This window comes from Nycticebus coucang, chromosome 1 (genome assembly GCF_027406575.1).
Source record: "Nycticebus coucang isolate mNycCou1 chromosome 1, mNycCou1.pri, whole genome shotgun sequence".
Lineage (NCBI taxonomy): Eukaryota > Metazoa > Chordata > Mammalia > Primates > Lorisidae > Nycticebus > Nycticebus coucang.
Window position 1 is genome coordinate 134160807 of NC_069780.1, and position 22621 is coordinate 134183427.

Consider the following 22621-nt stretch of genomic DNA (forward strand, 5'->3'; position numbering starts at 1 on the left):
ATTGGAAGGTGTGTCTGATTGCCTGGATTTATATTCTTCTGGCTCTGTTAGGGGTATGATAGTCAAATAATGTAAATGCTAAAGTTTGACTAACTTATTTATTAAATGTGATAGCTGGTCTCTTTAAAGCCTGGTATATGGACACTTCTCAGTAAATGTTACCTGCTGTTAGCAATTTATAATAATTTCTAGTTCTTTCATCTTCCTTTAAACGCTAAGAAAATTTAGCGTTGAAAGCGACTGATAATAGAAGTAACTATTTTAGAAGGTGTTTTCTCTGTGTGTATGTGTGTCTCCAGGACTTTGGAATTAGGGAAATATTTTCCAGTTTTTTTCGTATTATTAATACAAAATTTGAGGGATACAATTGTTTTTATATTGTATACAGAAATCATGACTTCTGAGTAAGGGGCTTTTCCCTCAGTGCTCTTCTATATACAAATTTGAGGGTACCTAGGTGGTCTGAGTTAGGGAAACAGGGTTGTTTTGTATTTAAATAAAATTGTGTAAATAAATAAAAAAATACTCTTTGACAATAATAAAATAACTTTTGAGCTTAAAAATAAAAATAATAAAATATTATTTTTCTATTTAAAAACTTCAGTTGGCTCGCACCTGTGGCTCAAGCAGCTAGGGCGCCAGCCACATATTACCTGAGCTGGCGGGTTCGAATGCAGCCCGGACTCGCCAAACAATAATGACGGCTGCAACCAAGAAATAGCCGGATGTTGTGGCAGGCGCCTGTGGTCCCAGCTACTTGGGCTGCAGAGGCAGGAGAATTGCGTCAGCCCAGATGTTGGAGGTTGCCGTGAGCTGTGATGCCATGGCCCTCTTCCCAGGGTGACAGCTTGAGGCTCTGTCTCAAAAAAAACAAAAAAAACAAAAAACTCAGTCTGTGGCTCACACCTGTAATCTCAGCACTCTGCAAGGCTGAGGTGGGTGGATTGCCTGAGCTCACAGGTTCCAGCCTGAGCTAGAGGGAGCTCCCACCCCTAATAATAGCCAGGTGTTGTGGCGGGTGCCTAAAGTCTCAGCTACTTGGGAGGCTGAGGCAAGAGAATCACTGGAGCCCAAGAGTTAAGAGGTTGCTGTGAGGTGTGACGCTGTGGCACTCTACCAAGGGCGACAGTGAGACTGTCTTAAAAAACAAACAAACCTGTGGCTCAGTCGGTAGGGCGCCGGCCCCAAATACCGAGGGTGGTGAGTTCAAACCCGACCCCGGCTGAACTGCAACCAAAAAATAGCTGGGCGTTGTGGCGGGCGCCTGTAGTCCCAGCTACTCGGGAGGCTGAGGCAAGAGAATCGCTTAAGCCCAGGAGTTGGAAGTTGCTGTGAGCTGTGTGATGCCACGGCACTCTACCGAGGGCCATAAAGTGAGACTCGGTCTCTACAAAACAAACAAACCAAAAACCCCCCAAAAACCTTAGTCTAAAAAGATTTAAGAATAAAGAATAATGCATTTCTGTTTTTACACTTTAATTTAGCCTTAGATCTGTAGTAGTGCCTTCTTGTGGCAAGCAGCCCCATACATAGAGTGCAGTGCTTTCTAATGTGTGCTGACATGCTACCAATGACTTAGGACGTATTTTTAGATGGTATTTACGTGGATGTTCAAATTATGATAGGAATTTTAATGATCAGGAAAATATGTAATGTATCAAATTGGTGATTTCATAGGTTTTAATAGTTAGGCTGGGCTCTGTGCCTGTAGCTCATTGAGTAGGTTGCTGGCCACATACACCAAGGCTGGGCCCTGCTAATCAACAATGACAACTGCAACAAAAACATAGCTGGACGTTGTGGTGGGCACTTGTCCCGGCTACTTGGAAGGCTGAGGCAAGAGGATGATTTAAGCCCATGAGTTTGAGGTTGCTGTGAGCTGTCACGCCATTGCCCTCTACCGAGGGTGACATAGTAAGACTCTGTCTCAAAAAAAAAAAAAAAAGAAAAAGTTTAGAAGAATTAAAAAAGAGTTGAGAATTTCCACAGGTATTAGCATGCATTTTTATATCTTGTTCAGTTGTCTATCTGTATGGTGGTGTTTTAACTACAGAAGTTTTTTTTTTTATTGAGATAGAGTCTCAAGCTGTCACCCTGGGTAGAGTGCTGTGGTGTCACAGCTCACAGCAACCTCCAACTCTTGGGCTTAAGCGATTTTCTTGCCTCAGCCTCCCAAGTAGCTGGTGCCCATCACGGCGCCTGGCTGTTTTTTTGTTACAGTTATTATCATTGTTTAGCTGGCCCCGGCCAGGTTCAAACCCGCCACCCTGGGTGTATGTGGCTGGTGCCATAACCACTGAACTATGGGCGCCAAGCCCAGAAGTTTTAAAAGATGTTTTTTTTTTTTTTGTAGAGACAGAGTCTCACTGTACCGCCCTCGGGTAGAGTGCCGTGGTGTCACACAGCTCACAGCAACCTCCAACTCCTGGGCTTAGGCGATTCTCCTGCCTCAGCCTCCCAAGCAGCTGGGACTACAGGTGTCCGCCACAACACCCGGCTATTTTTTTGTTGCAGTTTGGCTGGGGCTGGGTTTGAACCCACCACCCTCGGCATATGGGGCCGGCGCCCTACTCACTGAGCCACAGGCGCCGCCCTAAAAGATGTTTTAACAGGGATATCACTTACCCTTAATTATAGTTTTGCCTTTTTAGGGTTTTTCTAGCTTTCTTTGCTAGTCCTTTTTTTTTTTTTTTTTTAGACTGTCCCACTATGTTGCCCTTCGTAGCGTCACGGCTCATAGCAACCTCCAACTCTTGGACTTAAGCAATTCTCTTCCCTCAGCCTCCCAAGTAGCTGGGACTACAGGTGCCTGCCACAGTGCCTGTCTTTTTTTTTTTTTTGTAGAGACAGAGTTTCACTTTATCGCCCTCTGTAGGGTGCCTGTAGCATCACAGCTCACAACAACCTCCAGCTATCCGGCTTAGGCGATTCTCTTGCCTTAGCCTCCCAAGTAGCTGGGACTACAGGCGCCCGCCACAATGCCTGGCTATTTTTTCTTTTTTTTTGGAGTTTGGCTGGGGTGCGAACCCGCCACCTTCAGTATATGGGGCTGGTGTCCTACCCAGTGAGCCACAGGCACCGCCCCTTTTTTTGTCATTGTTTTAGCTGGCCCGGGCTATATTCGAACCCGTCTACTGGTGCAGTAACCACTGGTTTACAGGCGCCAAGGCTGCTAGTCTATTTTTTCAAACTTATAATCAACTTGTTTTGCTTTAGGAAAAAATAGAACCTTAAAGGTATTTTCATTAGGATTGCCTTATGATGTTGCAGTTTCCTTTCTAAGAACATGATTTGTCTTTCTTACTGTTTACTTCTTATAGGAATGTGTAATGGTTTTTCTCACATAGGTTTTGTACTGTTTCTGTTAAATTTAAGCCTATTTTGATACTTGCATTATAAATGAGGTTATCTTTTCTTTTTTTCTCCATTCCATTTCTTCTTGCTATTCTTATTTTATATACGAAGACTTGATTTCTGTATAATTTTATGTGCTCCTATTTTACTAAATTTTCTTACTTTGAATAGTTTTTCCATGGATTCTGTTGGGATTTTCAATTAAGTATATTATTTGAAAATAGTGCATAGCAGTGGTTCCTCCCTCCCATGCTACCCGCATCCCCAATCAGAGTTATGCCTCTGGTGCTTTCTCTTGTTTAATTGCATTGACTGTTGCCTACACAATGTGATACAGGAGTGGAGTCCTTATTTTTCTTTACTTTAGTGGAAAAACCTTTAGTGTTGTCCCATTAAAGTACTGGCTTTGTTTTCTTTTAGATAGCTATATATGTGTGAGATATAATTTATATACCATAACACTCACCCATTAAAACTCAGTGATTTTTTTTTTCTTAGTAAATTTGTAGGGTTAATTTTCTTTTTCATAGTAAATTATAAATTGTGCAGCCATCACTATCATCTAGTTACAGAAGATATTATTTCAGAAAGTTCCTTTGTGTTCTTTTAGCATGTTTTTTTTTTTTTTTTGCAGTTTTTGGGGCTGGGTTTGAACCCACCACCTCCGGCATATGGGGCCGGTGCCCCACCCCTTTGAGCCACAGGCACTGCCCTCTTTTAGCATGATTTTTATATGTTTATATACCTCATACCTTTTATGAGGGTATATTTATGTGCATATTTTTGTGTATGTGCATAGGGGTATGAGTTCTATGCCTATATAGTTATATTTATTTATATTATGTAAGGAAGTATGTATTCCAGTTTCATTGCTTGCTATTTATGTATTTACTTTTTGGGGGAAAGGGTTTTGCCCTGTTGCCCTGGCTGGTGCTGTGATCACAGCTCACTTTAACCTCATAATCCTAGGATCAAGCGGTCCTGATGCCTAGGTCTCTTTTGAGTAGCTGGGACTACAGATGCCCACCATAACACCCAGCTAAGTTTTGTAATTTTTGGGGAGATGCTGTCTTTGCTGTTACCCAGGTCTCTGAACGCCTGGTCTCAAGCAATCCTGCCTTGGTCTCCCAAAGTGCTGGGATGACAGGTGTGAGCCACCACGCCTGGCCTCTATTGCCTGGTTGTTTTTTTTTGAGAGACAAAAATCTCACTTTGTTACCCTCGCTAGAGTGCCTGTGGCATCACAGCTCATAGCAACCTCCAGCTCTTAGGCTTAGGTGATTCGCTTGCCTCAACCTCCGAGTAGCTGGTGGTACTACAGGCGTCCACCACATGCCTGGCTATTTTTTTTTGTTGTTGTTGTTGCAGTTTGGCCGTGGCTGGGTTCAAACCTGCCACCCTTGGTATATGGAGCCGGCACCCTACTCACTGAGCCCTCTATTGCCTGCTTTTAATACAAATGAATAATGTTTGAAAGTCTTCTTTTTGACATAAAACTTGATTAAATCAGCAGGCTCAAGTTGTAGTCTATCTTGTTATATTGAAATAGAAAAATTTTGTTACAAGGTTATGATAAAATTTTTTTCTGTGAGTAAAGGAAGATGGCATTTCATATTCTGAAATGTTTTATTCCGTGTCGTTTGTTAAAGAGGATGGCATACCCTGTGGATATGCTGGATAATTGCAGTCATGAGGAACTGGAAAACTCTGCTGAAGATTACATGTCAGATTTAAGGTGCGGGGACCCTGAAAATCCAGAGTGTTTTTCTCTTCTCAATGTTACGGTAAGGTTTGTGCAGTCATTTTTGTTGTCAGTCTTTTCATTCCAGTTTATACAAGAAGTCAATATCCTGTCATCTTTATTATCTTGAAGTTTTTTTTTTTTTTTTTGAGACAGAGCCTCAAGCTGTGACCCTGGGTAGAGTGCTGTGGCATCAGCGCACAGCAACCTCCAACTCCTGGACTCAAGTGATTCTCCTGCTCTGCCTCCCAAGTAGCTGGGACTACAGGCTCCCGCCACAATGCCCGGCTATTTTTTTTTTTTGGTTGCAGCCGTCATTGTTTGGTGGGATTCGGCTGGATTCGAACCTGCCAGTTCTGGTGTATGTGGCTGGTGTATTAGCCGCTTGAACCACAGGCACCAAGCCTATCTTGAAGTATTAAATAATAACTTTTGAAAATCTCCTCAAACAGCTCAGCGCCTGTAGATCAGCAGGCTGTACTCCAGAGCTGGCAGGTTGGAAATCCAGCCTAGGCCTGCCAAACAACAGTGACAACTACAACCAAAAATAAAAATAATAGCCGGGCGTTGTGGCAGGCTCCTGTAGTCCCAGCTACTTGGAGGTTGAGGCAAGAGAATCGCTTAAGCCCAAGAGTTGGAGGTTGCTGTGACTGAGCTGTGATGCCACGGCACTCTCCCCAGGGTGACAGCTTGAGACTCTGCCTTAAAAAAAAAACTTCTCAAAAGATTTATTAAAAGTCTATTTAGTAAAATGGGTAAATATTGCTTGATTCACAGAGCAGCATAATTAGTTTAAAAACTCCACAGATTATTGTTTAGTATTTGTCTTTATGCCTTTAAAATTATACGTGAGTTCATCTGCTTTGCTAAGACTGTTTATTATTTGAGCTAACTCTGATGAAATTTAGGTTTGAAATTTGTGAATTTAGAAATTTTTTTATGGCTCGGCACCTGTGGCTCAAACGGCTAAGGTGCCAGCCACATGTATCTGAGCTGGTGGGTTCAAATCTAGCCCAGGCCCACCAAACAACGATGGCTGCAACCAAAAAATATCTGGGCATTGTGGCAGGCGCCTGTGGTCCCAGCTACTTGGGAGGCTGAGGCAAGAGAATCGCTTAAGCCCAGGAGTTGGAGGTTGCTGTGGGTGGTGATGCCATGGTACTCTACCCAGGGGGACAGCTTGAGGCTCTGTCTCAAAAAAAAAAAAAAAAAAAAAAAAAAAAAGAAGAAAAATTTTTTTACTTAAAAAATACCAGTAAACATGAAATGGCACATTTTTGTGTTATGAATCTTTTTTCCTCTTTGTGAAATAGTAAAATCAAATTTTCTAGTTGGCAAGCCATGCTATTTTGTGATAGACCATTAGACTTGGAATCATTAGGGTTCTACTACAAATAGGCATGGGCAAATTCCTTAAGTTCTCTAGGCCTCAGATTTTTCTTCTGGACGTAATGATTATTTAAAAGTTTTTTTTTTTTTAAATCTTTTTCAGCACTAATTTTATAATTGTCTGGATTGAAATACAGTCTTTAAGTGGGGAATTAGTGTCGAATTAATGAAGAAAAAATGTTTAAGCATATTAACAGCATATATCTCATTGAAGAAGTAAACTCACCTAACTGCTTTCTTTTATTAGGAAACACATTATGTCCCCCTCATGTAGCCTAAATAACCAATGATAAATTGTAGAGCTTTTTTTTTTTTTGGTAGGGACAGAGTCTCAGTTTAATGCCCTTGGTAGAGTGCTGTGGCATCACACAGCCATTGTAGTTTTTTTTTTATGACTTTGAGTCATATCATGGGATTTGTTTTTATTCAGATATGTGGCTAGAACATAGTTATTAATATTTATTGAAATAAATTTTCATTTTTTTCCCTTAAAATAATAAAATTCTTCCAGAAGGGACATATCTGATTTACTCTTTTTTTGAGAAATATCATCTCCTATGAAATGAAGCCATGCAACTAAAATTAATGTGGGGAAAGTTTAATACTTTGATAAAAAGTAGTGTTCTTACATATGTAAAATATGTAAAGTTGTGGGTTATTTTTATTAAATGTATTTTAAGACAAAAATTTAAAAAGTAGTGTTTTTGTCATGTATTTTCTTAATAGACTTTGACTAATCTCTAATTGTCATTTCAGATTCCTATTAGCCTATCAAATGTAGGCTTTGTACCTCTTTATGGTGGAGATCAGACTCAGAAAATTCTTGCTCTTTTTGCACCTGAGGATTCACTGACAGGTCTCTGTTTTTGCTTAATATTCATTAAATAGAGATTTTTTTCTCCAAACTGTTAGAAATTTATTAAAAAGGTAGCTTTATGAAGGAATTTGTTATTTTAAAACTTGCTTCAAATTGTAATTTTAGGAAAATTATTTATTGCTCATAATTAAGTGTTTAATGGATGGAATAAAATAAAAATAGTGTAGATGAGGCCACAATGTATTATAAAGTATGGGTGTATTTAACAGTGTCTGTGTCAACTTTACCAAATATTAATAGTAATATTGTATACTTTAAAATATAAATGCTAATGTTATCTATTCTTTTTTAGCTGTGGCACTGTACCTTGCTGATCAGTGGTGGGCTATTGATGATATTGTGAAAACATCTGCCCCTTCTAGAGAGGGGCTTAAGCAGGTAACAAGATCCTGTAATTTTGGAAGTGTTTCTAATGAAGCCATTTCACAGTGTTTCCTATAAACAATGATAGTTTTTGAAACTACTGAGTTCTTCCCCATTTTTAATATAATCAGGTTAAGGGCGGCACCTGTGGCTCAAGGAGTAGGGTGCCGGTCCCATATGCCGGAGGTGGTGAGTTCAAACCCAGCCCTGGCCAAAAACACACACAAAAATAAAATAAATAAATAAAATATAATCAGGTTAAATTAAACCCCTGGAGTTTTATTCTTATGAGGAAGCTGGCACTCAGGTTGGGCTTCCTCTGTTTTAGGTTAGGCTTCCTCTATTTTATGTGATTATAACGGTCTCTGAGAATTAAGTGAGGTGGAATGAATACATCTGGATTAGTTGACTGGAAGCTGGCACTCAGGTTGGGCTTCCTCTGTTTTAGGTTAGGCTTCCTCTATTTTATGTGATTATAACGGTCTCTGAGAATTAAGTGAGGTGGAATGAATACATCTGGATTAGTTGACTGGGGCTACATTTATCCACTTCAGCTTCTGATTTTCTTATTGAATAAAAGAAAAGCTAGTTTTCTTAGTGCGGTTGGTTAGCTGCTGCTTCTCTGGGAGAGAGTGGCCAGGAAACTTGTTTTTCAGTTGGGCCTCCTTGGGTGGTCTGCACAGTGTTCTGAACAGTGCAGTGAACAGGTTCAAGAGAGAGACGCTTCTAACCTTTATGACAGTTGTTCTCCACTTTCCTAATGCCGCAGCCCTTTAATGCAGTTCCTGTGGGTCATGACCCGTAGGTTGAGAACTGCTACTCTGCAGGGTTGTGGCAAAAGCTGGCGACTGAGGAGTGTTACAGGAGGGAAGCTGGTTTTCATGGTGTAGGTGAGAGGGTTTAAGACACATCTCCAGTACTTGGGTTATTCGAGAATAAATAGGACAGGATGGAGGGAACATTCAATATGTGAACTGTTTGAAGAGGCAGGGCAGAATAAAATAGTGACGGCATCTTTGGTGACTGTAGGATGGTGATTTGTGATGAAAGTGAAGGGATAGAAAACTGTAACTTGGTGGAGGTACATTAGACTTTTCTTCAGGAGAATAGCAACTTTTTGGAGAAGCACTACTATTGATTGACAGGTGTAGGGATCCTTGATAATTAATCCTTAGAGGAAGAGACCCTTGCCTGAGGGAAATGGAATTAAAAGAAGTATATACGTATCCTAATATTCTTCCTTAGAGTGTTTCTGGGATAGTCCAAAGCTGTAAAAACTTGTCAAATTTGCAAGGTGCTTTTTTGTGAGCAGTTGAACCAATCAGAAGAAACAAAGACAGCAGGTCAGGAAACTGAAATCCAGGGTAGGAAGATGAGAAACTTATAGGTTACTGGGGTGTGTTCATATCTTCTCTGGAACTAAAACAGGAGAATATGAGAATAATACACTTAGTATTTTAAATTCTAGATATGCATTAATTTTTGAATGTGCCTTAAGGTTCCAGAGTAATAATCTCTTTTTTTTTTTTTTGTGTTTGGTTTTTGGCCGGGACTGGCTTTGAACCTGCCACCTCCGGCATATGGGACTGGCGCCCTACTCCATGAGCCACAGGCACTGCCCCAGAGTAATAATCTCATCTCACAGAGAGGATTTGTACACCTGGCTGTCTGCCAGTATGATAAGGAACTTTGAAGAAAAAATGAAGGGGAGAAGGGAATTAGAAACCTGGGAAAGGCTGTAAGTTGGAGTACTAGATCGCAATAAAGGAGTATAACTTATTCTCAGGAACAGTTCTGTGAGTACACATGCCAAGAAAATAAACATTATAATGTGTTTAAAAATGACTGAGGTTTGGCCACATTATGAGGGGGGACATGTAGATGTGAAAATTGGAGGATGGAGAAGGACAAGTCTTATTGTGGTAGTATGGTGTAGGGTATTTATCCTACTCAAGTGAAGAAAAAGACGTGAAACCTCCAGATATGTGAAGGGAGGAGGTGTAGAAACCAAAAATAACGCTGTAACTTTTTGGACTCCTTCAGCTTTAATTATCTTTGTGACCTTGAGTGTAGGAAAATCAGAAAAGGGGTGGCGCCTCTAGTTCAGTCGGCAAGGGCGCTGGCCACATATACCTAGGGTGGCGAGTTTGAACCTAGCTTGGGTCTGCTAAGCAACAATAACAACTGCAACCAAAAACAGTGGAGCGTTGTGGTGGGCGCCTGTAGTCCCAGCTACTGGGGAGGCTGAGGCAAGAGAATCGCTTAAGCCCAAGAGTTTGAGGTTGCTGTGAGCTGTGATGCCACGGCACTCAACCCAGGGCGACAGCTTGAGACTCTGTCTCACCAAAAAAAAAAAAGGGAGAGAGAAATAATAAAAGGGGCACTACTGTCCTAGTCAACTCCTGGGCAAAAAGGAAAAATTGGTAAAGTTACAGGTGGGAATTACAGTTCTTCTATTTAACAAACACATGACTTTAAGCAAATCACTTTTTTAATACCTTAATTTCTTCTGTCTCATATAGGTGGGGTGAAAATTAAATGAGATAAAGATCATAACTGTGCCTGAAACCTAGAGCTCAATTATATGGAAGGGAGATCCTCAAAAGCTTGCTGCAAAACTTTGCCCTTTTTTCTGTCCTACTCTTACCGTTTTATCATTTACTTAAAGAAGATGTAGACAACCTGGTTTATCAATTGTGCATGTCTTGGTGCTAAATGGGGGAACTAATCTGTGAAAGGCAGAATTAAGAAACAAAGAAAAGGCCAGGCGCTGCAGTTCACTCCTGTAATCCTAGCACTCTGGGAGGCCGAGGCGGGTGGTTTGCTTGAGCTCATGGATTTGAGACCAGCCCAAGCAAAAAGCGAGACCCTGACTCTACTAAAAGTGGAAAAACTGAGGCAAGAGGATCTTTTGAGCCCAAGAGTTGGAGGTAACTGTGACCTAAGATGCCAGGTACTCTACTCAGGACGACAGCTTGAGACTCTGTCTCAAAAAAAAAAAAAAAAAAGAAACAATCTAACATGATGGAAAGTAGAGAAATGTAAAGTAATACCTTTAAGTTCAAAAAATACTGTGCATCATGAAAACTAAACTACTATGTAGTAGCAGCACATATGAAATAGTTGGACTTTATTAGAAGCAAAATCAAGACAAGCAAAAGAGCTAATAAAAACCTTAAGTTTATATAGAAAACCACATTGTCTTAGCACTACTGTCAGTGTAAGATCCACGTGCCAGACTTAAAGAGAAATGTTAGCGATCTGGAGTGATTCTGAGGAGAGGATTGGACTGGCAAGAGTGCCAAAACCTGTATTAGATTAGCCTTTTCCTTGACTAGTTAGTTCCTATATTTAGCTTTGATGTAAGATTTAGGGGAATATCATAGGTATTTTCAAATTATTTATAGGCTGTGTGGCTGCAGAATATAAAAGTATAGTCTTTGGGAAGTAGATTTTAGTTCAGTATGAGGAAATGTGTTGGTCACAGCTGTGCAAGGAAGGAGTGGGTTGCCTTGGAATCTGGAGCTAGTGAGCTTTGTCATTTTGTGTGTTGTTTGGCATGGGACATCCCTTGCCAGGGATATTTTTGAGAGTAATGTATGTATACTCTAAAAAAAAAAAAAATATATATATATGTATAGTTAATCCTTTCTTTCTTCACTCAATGAATTAGAGGGCAAACTTATTTTCCTTTAAGATGACTTGGGGGAAGAGAAGACTGTACATGATTTTGTGTACAGAACTCGTTTTTGGCAGTGGACAGTGTTTATGGGGGAAAAGCTGCTATTTGATGTCAGTAAGTTGGGGTCCTTGTGACTGTGTAGTCCTGTGTGTAGGAGTTGAGGCTCTGTTTCCGTTCTTTTTATTGTGCCATGTATGTTTTTACTAGACTTTCTGTCCTATTTCATCTTGTCTGGGAGAGGAGGTTGTGTGGAACTAGGTTATTCCTCATAGTTAGACAGCAGAGACAAGGTTATTAAATGAATATTTTATTTATTTATTTTTTTTGAGAGAGTCTCACTTTTTTGCACCAGGCTAGAGAGCGTATCCCCAGCTCACAGCAACCTCAAACTCTTGGGTTCAAGTGATCCTTCTGCCTCAGGGTCCTGAATAGCTGGGACTACAGGGGCCTGCCACAGGACGCCTAGCTAATCAACTCGTTTTGATTAGTTTATACTGGGTAATTTTGCTGAGAAGCAGTATTCCAGCATAATATGTGTCTGTGAAAATGGCTTGTGATTGGTATGAGTGATTACTCTCATCTTTGTGATAATAAAATGTTTATGAGTTGTTTTGAATGTATTTGACATGCTTTGAATGCTATTATGAGGTGTGGGGACAGGGAGCAAGGGAAATAGCATCTCCTAATCGCTGCATGTTATAACCATTGTGCCTGGTGTTTGACTCTCTTTGTAGGTGAGCACTCTTGGGGAGAGAGTGGTTCTGTATGTTCTGAATCGAATTATTTATAGAAAACAGGAAATGGAGAGAAATGAAATCCCATTCCTGTGTCATAGCAGTACTGATTATGCTAAGATTCTGTGGAAGAAAGGAGAGGCCATTGGGTTTTATTCAGTTAAGCCTACAGGTGAGTCTTTAAAAGTTCTTTAAACTTTGTGTTATGGAAATCTACATTGGAGACCTTCAATTGTATTAATATTTCTGTTACATTAATCTTCAGGGTGCAAATTGAGTTTATTCTAGTTAGTTTCTTGGGAGTAACTTGATTCTGCCATCCTATGACTATGGGGATTATTAGGAAAGTTTTTGAAATAAAAATAAACATTTGATCCAGAGGAAAATTTCCCTACATGCGTGGGGAAGGTGTTGTGTTTTAACCTCATATTTGTCTGTCTGCTTGTCTCATACTTTCTTCCTTTTATTTAAAGGCGGTGGTTTACTTTGATTCCTGCTGCTGTTGCTATTATTGGCTCCTTCTAAAACTCCATCTATGGCCCAAATAGTATATAGTTTGTTTCTGCTTAGCATAACTGATTCTGCCTGATGTATTAAAGAGCAGTCTGGCTAATTACCAAGAAAAAGTGCTTTGATATATTTAGAAAACACAAACAGCTTTGAAATTGTTAATCTAAAGTTTGGGTTTCTGATACTAAGAGCCAGCTTTCCTGTGCGCTTAGAAGACTAGTGGTCGTACTTGCTTTCTGTGTCTTCCTTTTCACTCAGCTCCCTAGAACTGCTGGAGCCAAGAAGACCTAACCTTACTCTGTGTGCTGTTACGCCTTATGTAGGAGAGTGTGCAAAGTCTGGATTCCCTGTTAAAAAGAAATAAAATGGATTATAGTATTTAGTCATGGTGATGGGTGCATAGCATATATCAAATTGGGATATATGCAGGTTTTTGAATAATTCCACTTTTAAGGCTGGGATTAATTATATTTCCTAATAATAAACAGCTGTTTTTATTAATTTCTCATAATCTTCCATGTCTATTGGTATTTCCCTCACAGTCTACATGGTATTTCTTTCTGTAGCTGTTGCTGTTATTAGGATAGACCACATCTTCACAGGGTCCATGGTTGTCAGTTACTTCTGATTGTTATGTTTGGTTTTCATTATATTTACCAATTTTTTAGGAGTCTAGCTGCACATCATGAATAGTAATAAAAGGTATTTTTTGAGCACATCATCATGTTAGTCATTGGGGAGTTATACTTTTTTTCTATAGTTAGTTTACAGTGATCTATAGTCTTTTTATTTTTTTTTTTTATTAAATCATAACTGTATACATTGATATGATCATGGGGCATCATACACTCGCTTCATAGATGATCTATAGTCTTAAAGTTAAGTTACACTAAACTTGAAAGAAATTAGAGAAAGAGATTCTTATCTAGGTAAATGGAATTAAATATTTAAGTTTTCTCATTCTGTGCCACTTACTTTATTTACTCCAGGTGGTAGTAGAATACTCTCAGTGCTACTGCCTGGTGAATTGAACCACTGAGTGATCTTTATTTTATTTTCCATGTTTCTTTTTTTTTTTTTTGAAACAGTATTGCTTTGATGCCCTCCGTCCAGGCTATGGCATCATAGCTCACAGCAACCTCAAACTCTTGGGCTCAAGAGATTCTCTTGCCTCAGTCTCCCGAGTAGCTGGGACTACAGGTACCTGCCACAACGCTATTTTTAGAGATGAGGTCTCTGGCTCTGGCTGGATTCAAACCTGTGAGCTCAGGCAATCCACCCATCTCAGCCTCCCAGAGTGCTGGGATTACAGGAGTGAGCCACCAGTCTGGCCTATTTTCCATATTTCTTAAGTCTTGACAATGTATGTCCTATATAATTCCAAAGGGACCAATTTCTCTTTCCAGATATCAATAGATTTTTTTTCATATTTGAAAAGCTCTTATATTTAATACTTTATCAATTTTATAAATATTTACCTTGATTTTTAAATTTTTTTTTATTTACTTTTTTTTTCTTTTTTTGTAGAGACAGAGTCTCACTGTACCACCCTCGGTAGAGTGCCGTGGCATCACACGGCTCACAGCAACCTCTAACTCTTGGGCTTACGTGATTCTCTTGCCTCAGCCTCCCAAGCAGCTGGGACTATGGGCGCCCGCCACAACGCCCGGCTAGATTTTTTAATTTCTTAACATGTATCATACAAATTGATTTTTTTCTTTTTATTTCAAATTAATATGAGGGTACACATTTTCAGGTTACATTGTTTTCAGTTTTAAGATAAGGTTCAAATTAGACAAAGTTTTCAGTCTAAGATAAGGTTCACCCTGAAGGGCTCAACTATAGGGTGATAGCCCTGTTCAGCAGGGAGTGCTGAACATCCTCAGATTGTGCACATTAGGTGAGAGCCCTTAACAACAGATTTTTTTTTTTTTTTTTTTAAAAGATCAAGCTTTTTTTTTGGTTGTGGCAGCAGATTGCTTTAGTCTTAAAGCAGTGATTGATCTGTTCACTCAGGGCTCTCCTGTGTTTGGTCCTTTTCACCTGATTTGAATAAGGTTTCAGTGTTGTAAAAGCTATAGTGCCATAGAATTCCACTTTCTCTTTTTTTTAATTGAGACAGAGTCTCATTTTGTTAACCTGGGTAGAGTGCTGTGGTGTCATAGCTCATAGCAACCTCAAACTCTTGGGCTGAAGCGATTCTCTTGCCTCAGCCTCCCAAGTAGTTGCGACTATAGGCACCAGCTACGCCTGGGTATTTTTAGAGACAAGGTCTTGCTCTTCCTCACGCTGGTCTGGAATTTGTAAGCTCAGGCAATCTACCTGCCTCGGCCCCTCAGAGTGCTGGGATTATAGGCATGAGCCACCATGCCCGGTCTCCACTATCCTTTCATCTGATTTGAAACTAATTAAGAGCACATGTTCTGTCTCCTCACCAGTTTCCTGAGTCAGTTAAAATAGGTAAGTGTTTTATTATCAGTGTTAAATCCAACCTTTTTATACCTTATGTCTTAAAATAGATTTTGATAGGGGTCTTTTCAACATTAACTTGGCGTTTTCTTAAAACTGGCATTTACTAAGTAATTTTAGCCACTAAAAATAATATTTTAGGTCATATATATTGCTAGTATAATAAATGGTATAATTATTTCTAAATGGTTCACATTATGATATGTTTAGTTTTTTTTTGTAATATATTATCACAGTATAATATACTTGAACCGGTAAGAATTGATTAAAAAAGAAAAGGTGAATACTAATGCCATTTTCTACAGATTTAGAAAAAAAAATCTTAAATTTCACATGAAATCAAAAAAGAAATTGAATAGCCAAAGCAATCATAAGCAAAAAGAGTAAATCTGGAGGAATCACATTACCTAACTTCAAATTATCTAGTATAAGGTGGCAGTAACCAAGACAGCATGGTAGTATAAAAGTAGACAAATAGATCAATGGAACAGGATAGAGAACCTAGAAATGAAACCATGTACTGTAACCAACTGACCTTAACAAAGCAGACAAAAGCGAACCCTGGGGAGAGGATACCATTTTCAGTAAATGGTGCAGGGGAAATTGGAGAGCCACATGCAGAATGAAACTGGATCCCTATCTCCGACTACACACAAAAATGAACTCAAGGTGGGATTAAAGACCTTAATGTAAGACCTGACTGAAACCATAAAAATTCCAGAAGAAAACTTAGGAAAAAACTCTATTGGACGTTGGCCAAGGCAAAAAATTTATGAGTAAGACCCCAAACACATTAAAAGCAAAGATAAATAAATGGGACTTATTTAAATCAAAAGACTTCTATACAGTAAAATAAGTAATAATCAGAGCAAATAGGCAACCTATAGAATGGGAGAAAGTATTTGCAAACTATATATTCTACAAAAGACTAGTATCCAGAATCTACAAGGAATTAAAATCAGGAAGGAAAAAACCAAATAACCTCATTAAAAAGTAGATAAAAGACATGAATAGATATTTTTCTTTCTTTTTTTTTTTTTTTTTTAGACAGAGTCCCACCCTGTGCCCTGAGCAGAGTGCAGTGGCGTCATAGCTCACTGCAACCTCAGACTCGGCTGTGGGCATCCTGCTACCTCAGCCTCCTGAAGCCACTGAGATTATAGGTGCTTGCTGTGGCACCCGGCTGGGTTTTTCCTTTATTTATGAGTCGGGGTCTCACTCTTGCTCAGGCAAGTCTCAGACTCCTGAGCTCAAACAGTTTTCTCTCCTCAGCCTCCCACACTGCTGGGACAATAGGCTTGAGCCACTGTGCCTGGCTGAACAGATATTTTTTAAAGGAAGATGTACAAATGGCCAACAAACGTGACAAAATGGTCAACATTACTAATTATGAGGGAAATGCAAATTTAAAACTAAAATGAGATTCCACTATACCCCCGATAGAATGGTCATTATTATAATAATTATTATTATTTGAGACAGAGTCTCACTATGTCACTCTTGGTAGAGTGCTATGGAGTCACAGCTCACAGCAATCTCTCTAACTCTTGGGCTTAAGTGATTCTTTTACCTCAGCCTCCCAAGAAGCTGGGACTACAGGTGCCCACCACAACTCCTGGCTATATTTTGTTGCAGTCGTCGTTGTTGTTTAGCAGGCCCAGGCTGGTTTTGAACCCACCTGCCTCAGTGTATGTGGCCAGCGCCCTAACCACTGATCTATGGGTGCCGAGCCAGAATGGTCATTATTAAAATGTCAAAAAACAAAAGGTGCAGTGGCTCATGCCTGGAATCCTAGAACTCTGGGAGGCCGAGTCAGGTGGATAGCTTGAGGTCACGAGTTCCAGATCTGCCTGAGGAAAAGCGAAACCCTGTTCTACTGAGAATACAAAAACTGAGGTAAAGGATCACTTGAGCCCCAAGAGTTGGAGGTAGCTGTGAGCTATGATGCCAGGGCAACAAGCTGGAGACTGTGTCTCAGAAAAAAAAATGATGTTGGTGTGGATGTGGTAAAAACAGAATGCTTATGCATCGTTGATGAGAATGTAAATTAGTTTAATCACTATGAAAATGGTATTGAGATTCTTCAAAGAACTAAAAGTATATCATTCGATCTAGCAATCCTACTTCGGGTGTCTATCCAGAGCAAAAGAAGTAATTTTGTCAGAAAAACATGTACCTGTAGGTTTATTGCAGTACAATTTATAATCCCAAAGTTATGGAATCAATCTAAGGGCCCATCAGCTGAAGAGTAGATTAAGAAAATGTATACAGGGTGGCGTTCGTAGCTTAGTGGGTAGAGCGTCAGCCACATACATCCAGGTTGGCGGGTTCGAGCCTGGTCCTGGCTAGCTAAACAACAATGACAGCTGCAACAAAAAAATAGCCGGGTGTTGTGGCGAGCACCTGTAGTCCCAGCTATTTGGGAGGCTGAGGCAAGAGAATCACTTAAGCCCAAGAGTTCGAGGTTGCTGTGAGTCCACTGCACTCTACCGAGGGTGACATAGTGAGACTAAGTCTCAAAAAAAAAAAATAAAATAAAAGGAAAATGTATATATAGTGGAGTCTCTGTAAGTTGACCATCCAGGGGACTGCAACAGACTGGTCAGTTTATAGAGGTGGCCAGGATAAGGAACTAGGCATACTGTTCACATGGTGCATGTCCAGTCTATGAAAATTAGGTGAACTTAAGGAAGTGGTCAATGTAGGGAGGTGTTCAACTATGGACGTTCTACTATATAAGTCTTTCACAGGAAGTTGAATGGAACTGGAACCAATGGAAGCTATTATCCTAAGTGAAGTAGCTCAGGAATGGAAAAACAAACATGGCATGTTCTTTTTTTTTTTTTTTAGTAGCTGGGACTACAGGTGCCCGCCACAACGCCCAGCTATTTTTTTGGTTGCAGTTCAGCCGGGGCCGGGCCTGAACCCACCACCCTCGGCATATGGTGCCGGCGCCCTACCGACTGAGCCACAGGCGCTGCCCAAATTTTTTTTTTTTTTTTTTTGGCCGGGGCTGGGTTTGAACCCACCACCTCCGTCATATGGGACTGGCGCCCTACTCCTTGAGCCACAGGCGCCGCCCCCACATTGCATGTTATTGCTTATAAGGGAGAGTTGAACAATGAGTATACATGCTCACTCAGAATGGTAGGAAGGACTTTGGAGACTTGAAAGTGGGGAGGGTGGGAGGAGGGTGAGGGATTTAAAATTACCTATCAGGTACAATGTATTGGGTGACAGGTATATTAAAAGACCTGACTTCACCACTATTCAGTTCATCCATGTAGCAAAATCCACTTCTACCTCCTTAAATCTATTGAAATGAAAAAGAAAAATAGAAAGTAGACAAAAGTAGTTTCTGAGAACAGAGGGCATTTCTTAAATTAGAAAATTCTCCGTCTTTATTGACAACATTTTTCTTTTGAGAATTCAGAAGGTAAAATGTGTTCTCTTCTGTAAATATTGGTTACAACATTGGAAGGAAACTTAGGAAAATAAATACATAAAAATGGAAACTAGACTATAAGAAATAATAATTGCTTATGGTGGATTTTTGAGTTCTTTGGCTTTGCTTTTGTAAACACATTTTGAAACTGTACCTACCATAAAATTTACTCCTTAATTCTTTTATTATAAGAATTGTTGTTCCAAATATAAAAATGTGGTTTGGTAGATGAGAAATTACTCATTTCATTTCTATTTTATTCAAAATTATTCAGCTAGCTCTTCATTATTTATGAGGATTTCAGTATTTAATCTTTCATTAATCAACTGTAAATATATCACAGGAATATATTCTATTTTCAGTCTATGGTGAGGCTCACAAATAGAATTAATATTTGGAAAAAAAGAATTAATATTTGTTTTTGTTTTGCTTTGTTGTTTTTCATTTATTTTATGGAGATAGCTCTGTTGCTTATGCTAGAGTGCCATAGCTTCAGGCTAGCTCACAGCACCCTCAAACTCCTTTGTTCAAGTGATCCTCCTGTCTCAGCCTCCCGAGTGTTTTTTGTTTATTTGAAAGATAGCTTGTTCTGTTGGTCATTCTGCTGGACTGCAGTGGCATGATCATAGCTCACTGTAACCTTGAAACCTTGAACACCTGAGCTTAAGTGATCCTCCTGCTTCAGCCTCTGGAGTAGCTGGGACTACAGGTGTGCACCACCACACCTGTATTGTGATTACAGTGGAGGTTGCAGTGAGCTATGATCATAATTATGGTATTCTATTAAGGGTGACAAAATGAGACTTTGTCTCAAAAAAAAAAAAAAAGTCACCACACGTGTGAACACATGGTATTTCAATATTATTTAATAGTTAAATTTTTTTTTTTTTAAGACAGAGCCTTCAAGCTGTCTCCCTGGGTAGTATGCTGTGGCATCACAGCTCCCAGCCACCTCCAACTCCTGGGCTTTAGTGATTCACTTGCCTCAGCCTTCCAAGTAGCTTCCCAAGTAGCTGGGACTACAGAAGCCTGCCACAACGCTCGGCTAGTCTTTGGTTGTAGTTCTCATTGTAGTTTGGCAGGCTTGGGCTGGATTTGAACCTGCCAGCTCTGGTGTATGTGGCTGGCGCCTTAGCTGCTTGAGCTATAGGTGCTGAGCCTTTAAAATTTTTTTTTTATAGAGATGGGATCTTGCTTTGTTGCCCAGGGTAGTCTCAAACAATTGCCCTCAAGGAATCCTCCTAGACTGGCCTCCCAAAGTGCTGGGATCATAGGTGCGAGCTACTGTATCTGGCCCTCTTTTGATTTTTAAACAAAACAAGGAGACTACTCTTGAGTAGTAGTTTACTAAGGAAAGATGTCTAACAGTACTTCAAGTTTCAAAATTTGTTAGCTTGGGAGGCGTGTCGGGTAAATTGCCTGAGTTCACTGGTTCCAGACCAGCCTGAGTCAGAGTGAGACCTCATCTCTAAAATAGCCAGGCCTTGTGGCGGGCGCTTGTAGTCCCAGTTATTTGGGATGCTGAGGCAAAAGAATCGCTTGAGCCTAGGAGTTTGAGGTTGCTGTGAGCTATGATGCCATAGCACTCTACCAAGGGTGACTAAGTAAGTCTCTGTCACAAAACAAAACAAAATTGTAGAATTTTTGTTAGAATAGCCTGTTAAGTAGGAAGAGACACACCTTTCAACTTGAAGGAAAAAATGTTTTCAGGTGAAGAGCAACAAAAGTCATTCTCTACATTTTGAAACAAGTTCTCAAGTTGTGATTGTTGAAGAAAGTACAGACTAAAGCTTTTATTTTAATTATCCTTTCATTTCTTATTTTTATGAATACATACTAATTGTACATACTTAATGGAGTACATGTGTTTTGATACACGCTTATATTAATCAAATCAGAGTAATTGGGATATCCATCCCCTCTAGTATTTATCATTTCACTTAGCAACATGGCAATAATATTTCTTAGTTGTTTTGAAATATACAATAAATTATTGTTTTTGTTCGTTTGTTGTTTTTTTTTGAGACAGCCTCAAGCTGTCGCCCTGGGTAGAGTGCGCTGGCGTCACAGCTCATAGCAACCTCTAACTCCTGGGCTTAAGCGATTCTCTTGCCTCAGCCTCCCAAGTAGCTAGGCGACTATAGTCGCCCACCACAATGCCGGGCTATTTTGTGGTTGTAGTTGTCATTGTTGTTTGGCAGGCCTGGGCTGGATTTGAACCCGCCAGCTCTGGTGTATGTGGCTGGTGCCTTAGCCTCTTGAGCTAAAGGCTCTGAGCCCAATAAATTATTGTTAACAGTGGTTGTGGTATTGTGCTGCTGAACACTAGTGGATTTTTAGAAACATTCCACTGCCAAATATTGGCAAAGTTTACTTTCTAAGATGCTACACTGACTTCATATCTTTTCCAGATACCTACAAGATTGTATTTAGAAAGTTTTTTTTTTTTTTTTTTTTTGTTTTTTGGAGACCGAATCTCACTCTGTTGTTCCAGGCTAGAGTCCTGAGGTGTCAGCCTAGCTCACAGCAACCTCAAACTCCTGGGTTCAAACACAACTCCTGCCTAAGCTTCCTGAGTAGCTGGGACTATAGGCACTTTCCACAAAGCCTGCTAATTTTTTTTCTGTTGTATTTAGAGATAATGACTTACCAAGCTTATTTTATGGTTTTCTGTTAGAGGATCATTTTAGTTAGTTTGTTCAATAGTTAAAGAATAGTTCGTTTAATAGGAATAGTTACCATGTTGACTAGTTTCTAGAGTCCATTTGATACATTTAAAAGAATGATGTAATAGTTTGTTTTTTGTTTTTTTTTTTTGAGACAGAGCCTCAGGCTGTCACCCTGGGTAGACTGCTGTGGCATCACATCGCACAGCAACCTCCAACTCCTGGGCTCTGGGCTCAAGTGATTCTCCTGCCTCCACCTTCCAAGTAGCTGGGATTACCGGTGCCCATCACAACGCCTGGCTATGTTTTTTTGGTTGCAGCCAACATTGTTGTTTTGCGGGCCTGTGCTGGATTCGAACTCTCCAGCTCAGGTGTATGTGGCTGGCGCCTTAGCCGCTTGAGCCACAGGCACTGAGCCAATAGTTTCGTTTTTAAATAAATTTTTTTTTTGTTTTTAAGACAGTCTCACTATGTCACCTTTGGTGGAATGCCATGGCAACACAGCTCATGGCAACCTCAAACTCTGGGCTTAAGCGATTCTCTTGCCTCAGCCTCCACAGGCACCTGCCACAACGCTTGGCTATTTTTTTGTTGCAGTTGTCGTTGTTTAGCTGGCCCGGTCCAGGTTTGAACCCGCCAGCCTCGGTGTATTTGGCTGGTGCCATAAGTGCTGTGCTCCGGGTGCCGAGCCAAGTCAATATTGATAATTGCAGAGGGAAAAATAATAAACTTACATAGGGAAACTTGGCAGACCTAATGTTAACCAATAGATCATGATTAATATCACCAGTCATAAAGACATAGCTGGGTATGTGGCATGGACTTGTAGTCCTAGCTGCGGGGGAGTTTGAGGCAGGAAGATCACTTGAGGTCAGAAGGTTGAGACCAGCCTGGGCAAAATAGACCTTGTATTTACGAAAGAAATTAAAAATTAGCAAGGTTTGGTGCCATGGTGGCAAACACCTAGTCCCCCTATTGAGAATGCTGATGTGGGATGATTGATTAAACTGAAGAGTTTGAGGTTGCATTGAGCTGTGATCTTGATTATGGCACTCTACCAAAGGTGACAAAATGAGACTCTGTCTCAAGGAAAAAACAAAGTCACCACACATGTGTGAATACATGGTATTTCAAAATTATTTTAATAGTTACAAAGCAGAAACATTTTTTTCCTTTCTTTTTTTTTTTGTTGCAGTTTTTGGCGGGGTCAGGTTTGAACCCGCCACCTCCGGTATATGGGGCTGGTGCCCTACTCCTTGAGCCACAGGCGCCGCCTGCAAAAACTTTTCTTGAGGAATTTAGGCTAAGAAGAAAAGAACTCTAAAAATACCAGTATAAATGTTTGCCTGGGAAAGGCCCCAACTAGGTAAATGACCCTGCTGTGAAGTTCA

General features: G+C 40.1%; 1 protein-coding gene across 7 annotated transcripts in view; it reads left to right on the forward strand.

The window, feature by feature from the left end:
* The window catches only part of FAM169A (family with sequence similarity 169 member A), an 86976-nt gene that overhangs the window by 17281 nt on the left and 47074 nt on the right, over positions 1-22621 (forward strand). For 6 of the 7 annotated variants that reach the window (XM_053588591.1, XM_053588629.1, XM_053588595.1 and 3 more), the window contains exons 2-5: positions 5004-5138; positions 7241-7340; positions 7654-7739; positions 12141-12312. In XM_053588591.1, coding sequence (XP_053444566.1) covers positions 5004-5138; positions 7241-7340; positions 7654-7739; positions 12141-12312 — 493 coding nt within the window. Of the gene's footprint in view, positions 1-5003; positions 5139-7240; positions 7341-7653; positions 7740-12140; positions 12313-22621 lie in introns of those variants that run through there. The other variant, XM_053588639.1, reaches the window with a different exon arrangement.